Source organism: Puma concolor, chromosome B4 (genome assembly GCF_028749965.1).
Source record: "Puma concolor isolate L17-30 chromosome B4, mPumCon1.1.hap2, whole genome shotgun sequence".
NCBI lineage: Eukaryota > Metazoa > Chordata > Mammalia > Carnivora > Felidae > Puma > Puma concolor.
The window spans coordinates 62,505,779-62,516,271 of record NC_141673.1 but is presented as its reverse complement, the minus strand read 5'-3'; the positions used below and the strand labels follow the sequence as shown (position 1 = coordinate 62,516,271).

At 55.8% G+C, this 10,493-nt stretch overlaps 2 protein-coding genes and 1 long non-coding RNA gene across 3 annotated transcripts in view; 2 read left to right on the top strand and 1 right to left on the bottom strand.

Annotated features, from left to right (window-relative positions):
* Positions 1-664: 664 nt before the first annotated feature.
* Positions 665-3,014, bottom strand: LOC147579135 (uncharacterized). The gene is made up of 2 exons (XR_015253593.1): positions 2,854-3,014; positions 665-1,986 (listed from the first exon to the last, which is right to left on the bottom strand). It is a non-coding gene; the product is annotated as an uncharacterized LOC147579135 (long non-coding RNA).
* A 269-nt stretch (positions 3,015-3,283) lies between these two features.
* HOXC10 (homeobox C10) lies at positions 3,284-8,452 on the top strand. The gene is made up of 2 exons (XM_086713197.1): positions 3,284-4,150; positions 7,320-8,452. The coding sequence occupies exons 1-2, from the start codon at positions 3,400-3,402 to the stop codon at positions 7,595-7,597; spliced, it is 1,029 nt and encodes a 342-aa protein (XP_086569323.1). The 5' UTR covers positions 3,284-3,399; the 3' UTR covers positions 7,598-8,452.
* A 392-nt stretch (positions 8,453-8,844) lies between these two features.
* Positions 8,845-10,493, top strand: part of HOXC6 (homeobox C6) — a 40,291-nt gene continuing 38,642 nt past the window's right edge. Inside the window, exon 1 of the mRNA XM_086713216.1 lies at positions 8,845-9,002. The gene's annotated coding sequence lies outside the window, so the exon portion shown is untranslated. The remainder of the gene's footprint in view (positions 9,003-10,493) is intronic.

Genomic DNA, 10,493 nt, shown 5'->3' with positions numbered 1-10,493 from the left:
AATGCCAGGGTTCTCCGGGTGGGTGGGATTGGTCGACAAGTAGGCACAGCCTGAGCACTGGTCTGGCCGGCAGCCCTTGGATTTTCACATCCCCAAATTGAGGCAAGAAGGGGAGCCCCGGCGTCAGACATAGGCACAGGTCTCTCAGCCCTCCCGGAAAGTTGGGAAAATGGTTTAACAGGGTGAATGCAGCAGCGCAGACTTCTCTGGACCCCAATCCAGTTCTCCAGGGGCGCAGGCCTGAGGGTCTTGGCTCTGCGGGGTAGGGCCGGTGGGTGCCGGCAGCGGCTTGGCCGTGGCAGCCCGAGTGCCTTTGAACGCCAGGCCCGGACAATAGGACGGAAGCGGCCTTTGCTCGTGGCCTCGGAAAAGACGGAGCCCAAGGGGGCAGGGCTGGGACCCACATCCGACTGTACTTCCTTGGACCCGCTCAACTGCCCCCCTCGCCCCCATCCTCACCCTCACGCTTTCCTTTCTTTCGCCTCCACTGGGGCAGAATCCCAAAGTCTGCAAAAACCCAACAAGTTATTCAAGTCTGCGTCCGCTCGGGGTCTCGTTTAACAGCTCCGGGTTTGCGTTTATCCTGCGTAATTAGAGGCAAACGTTTGTCCCACCGGGGGTCCCACTTAGGCTGATGAATTTGATTTCTTTTTTCATTAATGGGCCGTGTTTATCATACTTTTAATTATTTCAACTTTAAACACTATTCGTTCTTGTGAGGAGGTGAGAGCCGAGGCGGGAGGCTCCTTCTCCCGGGGGGGATAATTTCCATTAATAATGGCAAGAATTCTGAAGCGACTCCAACCCCTCCCATGGCTGAGGTAAGGAGTGAGTTTGGGGTGGGTGTCGGGCTGGTAGGGAGAGCCGGTCCGGAGGCGGAGTGACTCCGCTCCTCTCCCGTTAGTTCCCCAGGTTAAGTCTTGGGGCTTGCTGTTTTTGAGAGGTAATCTGGAGTTTGTCCTCTTCACCCCCACCCGCTTCCTCGCCCCCTCCCAGGCTGGGCTCCCATTCTTCCCCTGCGGAGCTCTTGGCAACCCTCCACCACCCCAGCCAGATCCCAGCGTGGCGGGGGCAGAGGCTCCGGGAGGCCCCCAGCTACGGACACCGAGAGAAAAACTAGGAAAAGCTAAGGTTGGCCAAGCGGTACCTGGGTGTGAAGGAGAGGGCCCAGCAGACCCCCAAACAGGGGGCAAGGGCAGGAGACTGGGACGCCAAACTCCAGGGACAGGCACACCAGGCGGGAAAATAAAGGAGATGTGAAAGAGGGGGGGAGGGAACCCCCCCAAAGCCATATAATTCTCAATTGCTTTGGTCTTTAATTTCATCGCCCCATAAATGAGGAAATATCAGTTCCCATACTAAATTTTTATCCCCGGCTGATAAATATGACGGGGAATTTTCGTTGGGTCCTCGTAAAAGCGAACAGTTTCGATCAAACTGGTGGGGAAAGACTTATGCAGATAATACAAACAGAGTGGCCATAAAGTCTCCGCCGTTTCCCGCGGGGTGGGCGGTGGGACAAATGGCTCCCTGGATTGAGTGCCGCCCGGGCTGTCCCAAGTCTCGTCTGGGGCCTAAACAGCCTAACCTTGCCCCGGCCAACCCCTGCGCCGAGCCCACGGCGACCCCTGCAAATGAAAACACAAAACCCTTTCTACTCTCCCCCTGGCTGGCCCTGCAAACAAGTCACACATTACACGTTTTCTTCCAGGATTCCCGGGGGTCCAGGGACCCCTGTGCCTCCTCTCTTGCCCCCTGGATGAGAGAGTTCGGCTGATTTCTTTCCGAAGTCCTTTTCTAGCAGCCGCTGGCTTGGGCCTCTCCAGGAGCGATCCAGCCTCCACACTCCACGCCAGGGCGCCCTGAGCACCGGTCCTTGCCTTGCCAGACTCCAGCCCTTTGGAAAATCGAAACCCCGGGCTTCGTCCGGGGTGGGGGGAAATGCGGGGCAACCGGAAAGACAAGTTATTCTCCAGATTCCGTTTCCTGAGGAAGGGGTGGAGAGTTTAGTTCGCTTTGGGAGAAAGGCCATGGAGAAACGGAAAGAACTATTTAAAATATACCCTGTCCCTTATTTCTCCTTTCCCTTTATTAAAAAATAAAACCCACAAAAACAGGCTGGTTCCTCTCCCCCATTTAAAAACGCCCCCCCTCCCAGCCCATTCGCTCTGCAAAGGACACGTCTCTGGGTAGGATTTTGTCGCATCTGGTGTCCTAGTTTCCCCGTGTGATACGTGACTCCCCACAAACCAGCGGAGGCCCCGCAGGCTCCCTCTTTCTCTCTGGGAATATTCCCTGTTTTAGTGGGGGCAAGGTCAATTGGAAAGCGAGGGCCGCCAAGGCCTGCAGCAAAGCAGCCGAACCGACTCCAAGGCCAAAGCCTTCCAGCCCCTGAGATGGTGACCCAGGAGCCGCCCACCCTGCAAAGGCCGGGCTGCGCTCCTGGGGTCGGGGAGCCGGTGCCTCTGGTCTTCAGCTTCCTCCTCCCCCGACCCCTAGATCCACTGGAAACCTCCTTTACCCTCCTGGAGCAGTCCTGAAGTGATGGTGACCCCCTCCTTGGTCCACTCCAGACACGGGAGGTTCCTCCGTCAAGCCCCACGGGGCACTTAGAACTCAACCAGCTTCCATGAGCGGAGAGGTCCGGGAACTGAGCTCCCGGGCCAAGCCCAGCGAACCGGGACGCGGGAGAGCAGGAAGTTTAGTTCTGTTTGGGATTCCTTAACTTTTTCTCCCTTTCTCTGCCCACTGGAGCCCTCCCCACCAAGTTCACCCCACACCCATCCCAAGGGAAGAAGCGGGGCCCAGAGGCCAGGAGAGGAAAAGAAGAGGTGAAGCGAAGGGAAGAAGTACCTGAATCGTGTCTTGACCTTTTAATTTGAATTTGACTGTTTTGAGCCCCGAGATGCCTTGATCTCTCCCTCTCTCCTGCATTTCCCCCCTCTCCGCCCCACTTTCCCCAAGAGTTACAGGCTTGTTCCCGGGTAAACAAACCCCATTCTTCCTAGAACCCCCCCCCCTCCCACCTTCCTCCACCCCTCTCCTGCCCCTGCCGCCCCGGGGGCGCTTCCTTTGTTCGCGGGGAAGGGCTCCGGCGCCCCTACCCCGAGGCGGCTGCTAGGTGGCGCTGTTACTCCACGCTGCGCGCTCCGCCTGCCGACAACTTGACCCCGCTGACGTCACGGCCGTCTGAATCATCAAGGCCATTTTCAAATCCCATTGGTCTAGCCGTCACATGGTGAGGACTGAATGCGCGGATAATTATGGAGCTGATATTTCCCCCCCCTCCCCTTCTTTTCCCTCCCGCCCCTCCAACCGCCCCCCCTCCCGGATGGGAAAAAAAAAAGATGTCAGCTCCTCCGCTGTAGTATTGCTCCTTAAAAACCCCTCTCTCTGAAAATGACATGCCCTCGCAATGTAACTCCGAACTCGTACGCTGAGCCCTTGGCTGCGCCCGGCGGAGGAGAGCGCTATAGCCGGAGCGCAGGCATGTATATGCAATCTGGGAGTGACTTCAACTGCGGGGTGATGAGGGGCTGCGGGCTCGCGCCCTCGCTCTCCAAGAGGGACGAGGGCAGCAGCCCCAACCTCGCCCTCAACACCTACCCGTCCTACCTCTCGCAGCTGGACTCCTGGGGCGACCCCAAAGCCACCTACCGCCTGGAACAACCTGTTGGCAGGCCGCTGTCCTCCTGCTCCTACCCACCTAGTGTCAAGGAGGAGAATGTCTGCTGCATGTACAGCGCAGAGAAGCGGGCGAAAAGTGGCCCCGAGGCAGCTCTCTACTCCCACCCCCTGCAGGAGTCCTGCCTCGGGGAGCACGAGGTACCCGTGCCCAGCTACTACCGCGCCAGCCCGAGCTACTCCGCGCTGGACAAGCCGCCCCACTGTGCCGGGGCCAACGACTTCGAAGCCCCTTTTGAGCAGCGGGCCAGTCTCAACCCGCGCGCCGAACATCTGGAGTCGCCCCAGCTCGGGGGCAAAGTGAGTTTCCCTGAGACCCCCAAGTCCGACAGCCAGACCCCTAGCCCCAATGAGATCAAGACCGAGCAGAGCCTGGCGGGCCCAAAAGGCAGCCCCTTGGAGAGCGAAAAGGAGCGGGCCAAAACCGCGGACTCCAGCCCAGACACCTCGGATAACGAAGCGAAAGGTAAGGCCGCCTGGGCCGCGGCCCGGCTGGGACGCTCGGGCACTTGGTCTTCGTGGCTGGGGCGGGGGCAAGGGGAGGGTTGGGCCGAGGAGGCCCTGGACGGTCCCGGGAATGTGATCCCGGCTTGCGACTCGTGTCTGCTGAGCGCCAGGCTGGTGGCGCGTCATTTGGCTAAGGAAGGTAAGCGGCAGAGTGGAGGGGCCGGGCCGGCAGCGGCCGTGGGCGCCGAGACCCGGGAGTGGTGCGCACCGCGGGCAGCCTGCAGGCGCCTTGTGCTGCCCAGGGCTGATGACGGCTCCCGGGCGCGTGCTGGCTTCGGTTTGCTTGCTTTGCGGTGGTGACTGGGGGGGCTGATGTCCCCCATACGGGTCAGAAGCTGGCAAAAAGCTTAAAATGGCGATCTTGGGCCAGGGACTAGGGAAGGCTTAGGAGAAGGGGGATTTCGCTTTCCTGCGTTTTCCCAGTTGAAAATTGTTTCCTTCGAAGCGCGATTTGTTGTTTGTGAGTCTGATTTGTGCTTGTGGTTTGGGCTCCTGCGGTTTGGGCTCAGCTGGGGGGGCCTCAGGCAGCGCGGCTGGGGCAGAAAGAGGTGGAGGTGAAGGGCTGACCGCCACGTCCCTCCCTCCCTCCCTCCCCCAAACGCCTGGCTTGGGGATGGCGTTGGAACAGGGCATTTGGGATGTTGTAAGTTCTTTTTTGTCTCCCCTGTTAATTTTTTTTTCCTTTTTCTTTCTCTACTTAAATTTCAAAAAAAAAATTTTTTTTTCGTTGTCTTCCAAAAGCAGCTTACAAATGAGTGGTTGGAAAATTTCTGTGTGCGTGGCAAGCGGTCTTCTCCTGAAAGGGAATGTTGCTTTAGTTGGATTTCATCGTGATTTGGGTTGGAGAGAGAAAGCCTATCCAGAGTTCAAGCTCAGGGTTCAAGATTCATTTCTGCTGCAGGAACTGGGGGCCTCCAGGACCTTTCTCTGACACCTGGAGAAAGAATGTGGGGGGAATGGGAGCAGCGGAGGGAGCCTGAGGGGACCGACTTTCCCTGAAAAGTTGAAACAAAAAACATCAGAAAAGGCCCAACTGGGAGGAGAGGAATAAACCTGTTTCCCATGGCACTGGCTACTGGAGGCTGTATATAAATGGGGCTCTTTGGGTGTAGAGGGAGATGGAATACTGAGAGAGAGCTGAGCAGGCTGGGGGCGGCCTGGATCTTGTGGCGCTTTGTATATGGATGCGGCGCACACGCATGCCTGGCGGCGACCTGTGTCACACTCACACACACGCCTCTCTCAGGCTTCGCGCACACTCACGCATGCCCGCTCCCTCTCAAACACGCACACACACGCACACACACTGTTTTGGCGGGCAAGGGTAGAGCTTTGCCCTCTTGGGTATCTCCTCAGCCAGAAGATGAGCACGGGTGTGTTCATGAGGCTGCAGGAGTGAGGTACACACACCCACGGAGGCTTCCCTGTGGCACATGTGCAGCGTGAAAGTTTAATTTTGTGCCCCGTCCCCAGGCTCTGAGCTTTGTTGGGACACAATTTTAGGATGGGAAAACCTGCCTCCTAACCCCCCACCAAAAGCAAAGTCAAGGTTAACAAGTCTACCTCCTAACTGGGACTGCCCCCGTTGGGGTAGGCAACCCTTCCTCTCCTCCCCTGTCCACAACAACCTAAGCCCCTCCACCCCAACTAATCCCTCTAACTCTGCACTTTGCCTCTGCCTTTCTTGCTTTCACCACCCTCCCCCATATGGTGTCTCAACCAGGCCACAGCCAAGAGGGCTTTTGGCCAGACTTCCTCATTTGTAATTTCTCCCTTCCCCCCCAAACCCAACAACCCCAATAAGAAAATAAATAGGACAGAGTTAGATGCGGAGAGCCTTGAAACAATTTGGCAAGAGGCTGCAGGTGCAGAGTCCGGAGCGGAATTAAGGACATTCAAATGTCTTAAACTATAGCCTCAAGTTTGCTTTTGTGTGTGTGTGTGTGTGTGTGTGCCTCTTGATTCCCCCAGGGCCCCGTCCCTCTCCCCAGGAAGATAAGAGCGAGGAATCTGGCAGTTTCATTTGGCAAAGCGGGGAGATAGAGCACAGAGCCATCAGCAGAGTCCTTTGCTGGGTGCCCTTCTTGAGTGTCTGGACTCTGGGTTTCTTTTCCCTAGAAAAGATGGCCAAGGTCTCTTCTGCTGCTTGAGGAGCAAGGCTGGTCCATTCCAGCCAACATGTGTACCAAGGAGAGAAGTTGTCAATAAGATAATGAGAAACACACACTATGTCTATAGCGTCTCCTTATATAAATAGACACGTGTGTGCCTATGTGTGTACATATGTGTGACAGTGTGCATCTCTACAGGAATACACATGTACGTACAGGCATACATATCTCTGTAGACTAGGTGGAGATTTCCAGGAGGCTGCATTTCCTCAGGATATCTCTCTCCCTTGACCTTAGGTCCCATGGCTAGGGCAGTTGTCTGAGGACCCCTCAGCACGCCCCAGGGCTGTTGCCCCTGACCTCTGCTGCCTGCACCAGCAACCCTGCTTCAGCTACTCACACCTGGGGGAAATGGCCAGGAGAGGAAGAGCTGGCAACGGGAGATTGAAAGGGGCAGAGTTGCTCTGTGGCACTTCAGGTGGGAACAAGGGCTGGGGGTCTGGTGCAGGGACAGCTGCGGTGGCCTCTGGCCACAGAGCCTAAGGCGACAACATCCCTCCACTGAGTTGAAAGGGGTCAAAGCTCTCTGGGAATTGCTCTAGGCAGCAGGGGGGACTCTGCAACCCCGTATGAGGCCTGGGAGGCGCTTTTCCTTCTAGTTGGATTTTTCCAGAACTGGAATGAAACACAGAGGAGGGAGGGCCTGGTGAGGTTGAGAGCGCGTGCCAGGGTCAGGAAGCTGAGGGAGAGTGGGAGTACTCAGAATCTGCTAGGTCAAGGTGGATTGGGGTAATTTAATTAATAAATGCTTTGGAGGCGAGAACTGTCTTTCCCCCCATGTAAGTCAGGACCCCAAAGAAATTCTAAGAGCCCTGAGCCCAAGAGGACCCCACCAGTCAGGCCTGTGGGGTGAAAGCAGCCCCCCTGTGCTCCCTCAGCCGCCCCCACAGCTGGCTGGCAGCAGCGAGGGTTTGCCTCTTCAAGGGATACTTATGTAAATAATGTTATTTTTAACAGAGGAGATAAAGGCAGAAAACACCACAGGAAATTGGCTGACAGCAAAGAGCGGAAGGAAGAAGAGGTGCCCCTATACTAAACACCAGACGCTGGAATTGGAGAAAGAATTTCTGTTCAATATGTATTTGACGCGAGAGCGCCGCCTGGAGATTAGCAAGACCATTAACCTTACAGACAGACAAGTCAAAATCTGGTTTCAAAATCGCAGAATGAAACTCAAGAAAATGAACCGAGAGAATCGGATCCGGGAACTGACCTCCAATTTTAATTTCACCTGAGCGCGCGGCCTCCCCTCCCCCTCCCCCCTCTCCCCGCTCCTTCCTTTCCCCGCCCCTCCTCCCTTTGTGCCTGGTGGTATATTTTTTTTTTCCCTCCCTGAGTATAAATGCAACGCGCCTGCAAAAAAAGGCAAAGACCTCAGACTCTCCTTCCAAGGGACCTATGGTTCGTGCTGCGAAGATGCATCCACCTAAAGCATGAGAAATGGGGTGCCGGGGTGTGGGGTGTGGTGTGCCCGCATAGACAAGGGTGGGAGTGTGGCTGGTGTGTGTGTCAACCCCTCACTCACCCACGCACTCACACACACCATCCTGTCCTCCATGCAAAGTTAAGGTCGAATCCACCCGATCATAGGGGGGAAAAGAGGGAAAAAAAAATCAACCAGAGAAGGTCTGTAATCTCGCAGAGCACAGTCAGAATCGCTCCTTCCTTGCTGCATTTCCTCCTTAGGATAATAGACGTTTTGGAAAGTTCGGCTAGTGTTTTGTGTGTTTGTCGTAGCGCCCAGCGCCTCCAGCAAACCCTCTCCGTGTCTTTACCTCCTGGTTGCTCTGAGAATCTGCTTGAAGTCTCGTATTTGTACTGCTTTCTGCTTTTCTCCCAATCCTCCCAGCACCCCCACATCCCCCCGCCACTGACACCTCAGAAATTCCATCCAGAGGAATACAAAAAAAAAAATTTAAAAATTTAAAATAGAACATAGTGAAGCAAAGACAGAATTTCCCCCCCCCTCCCAAATATCGCCTTGTCCCTGTCTGGGAGTTGTGTTATTTAAAGATATTCTGTATGTTGTATCTTTTGCATGTAGCTTCCTTAATGGAGAAGAAAATCCTAATAAATTTCCAGAATCGTAATCCTCAAATGGGTGGTTTTTTGTTTTTAAATGTTTTTTTTAGCAACACCCCCCCCACAACGAGGCTGAGTGTGTGGATGTGTGTGTTTTGTGTTTGACTCATCTCCTAGAGCCTTTCTAGAATGTCTCTTGGCGGGTTTAATGTAAGTGAGAGACCATAACGTTGATTTAAATATTATCCAGGTGACCACAATAAGTCAAGGTCATAAAACAGTAATGTCAGGACGGTCTTGGTGCGCGCGAGAGGTGGATTTTATGATCTGCAAATATAATGTGGTGCTGCAGTAAAAGATGCATTTAAAGGTGACTGGAGGAGGGAAAGAGGCAGAGAGCAAACTGCAATCTTGAGGAGCAGACGGATCTGATTGCCTGGGGTGCTGGGCCAGGCACACCCCACCGCTTCTGGGGGAACCCCAAGAGCCCCCCACCTATCCAAGGAGAGGAATAAACTTAACCGCCGGAGGGGGACGAGGAGCTCAGCCACCACCCCCCCCCCCTCGACAGCAGCAGCAGAAGCTCGGGCAGAGGCAGGAGGAGGAGGCGGCGACAAGGTAAGAGAAGCGGTTTCTTGTTCTTCTCTTGGCGGCGGAGTGGGGACTAGCGGCGTCCCCAGGTGCCCGGCCGTGCCGCGGGCACAACAGGGAGGAAGGTGTTTCGGGCATCTGAGCTTGCTGAGAACCCAGGCTTGCCTTGTGGCCGCTCGCAGTGGAGGGCAGTGGCCGGGAGCTCCCTCTCCTCCCCTCCCCGACCCCGCTGCCTTGGGGTTCGGCTGTTAAAGGGGTGAATTGGTGGTTTTTGGCTTCTTTCGCTACACGGGCACTTAGGGTCGCCTTGAGGTCGACACATGGGTCTAGATGTTGCTCAGTCTGGTCGTCTGCTGGGGGAAGCAGGGGGAGAGTGGGCTAGAAAGGGCTGGAGCTTGAAGCTTGGGTTTCCTGCTTTCTGCTGGTTTGGATGTGAGCCTTATTCAGGCTCTCGGTCCCCACGCTCCCTGGCCGTGGGGCTTTGCCAGGCAAGTGGCCTGATTGGAAGAGGCTCTGGAGCACAGGCGCCTTGGTTCAGCCACCCATAGATGCAGGGAAGCAAAGCAGAGCTGAGAGAGGGAGAGGATCGGAGGGATTCCAGGAGGAGAGCACAGGAGAGCCAGATGGACAAGACAGGGGACCCAGCTCAAGAGTGGAAGGACCCTCCAGCCTCCCCCAGGGCCAGAGCCAGAGGCAGGGGAATAGCTCCACTGCGGTGCTGGGGGCGGGGCGGGGGGTTTGGCGGCTGGAGGTCCCATTTCACCAGAGTTTCCCTGAGCAATTTGCTTAGACCAGAGGCTGATGAGGGCAGTCAGACCCCCTACCCACCCAGCCACCCAAAGTCTACTCTCTAGTCCTTAGGGAGGTTGTGGGGGCGGAAAGGGGGACGGGGCTGAATTTCTTCCTTCCCCAACCCCCTTCCCTTCTCCTCCCGATAGATGCAAAGCCGAATCTCCCGCCCTGCTCGCTCAGCTGATCTGTGGCTTAGGTAGTTTCATGTTGTTGGGATTGAGTTTTGAACTCGGCAACAAGAAACTGCCTGAGTTACATCAGTCGGTTTTCGTCGAGGGCCCCTACCCACCTACCCGGCTCCTTCCCTCCCCAGTGGGACTGCCCCACAGCCCCCTCCCAGATAGGGCAAATGGGCACAGACTGATGAGGGCAAGCTGTGAGTGGGGCCGCAGGACAAGTCTGGAGAGCCCTGTTTTATACTGTCCACTCCTCAGCCTGTCCCAATCCCTGTGAGTGAGGGAGAGGAGTTTTTTCCTGCAGCTATTGTTTCCTGGGCCCAGCTGATGGAGACAGACAAAGAAAGTCTAGCCAATTCCAAGGAAATTCAGGAATTTGAGTAAGAGGTGGCCTGGTGGGCCAGCTCAGTTGGGTAGCTGGGTGGGGCAGGATCAGTAGAAGAGAGGAGAGCACAGAAAGAGAAGGGAGTCTCTGGAAGGGCCAGTTTCTCTCACCTGCCACCTCCAAAGACAAAAATCTGCCTCCAGTTGGCTGGGGCTGGAGCTTCCC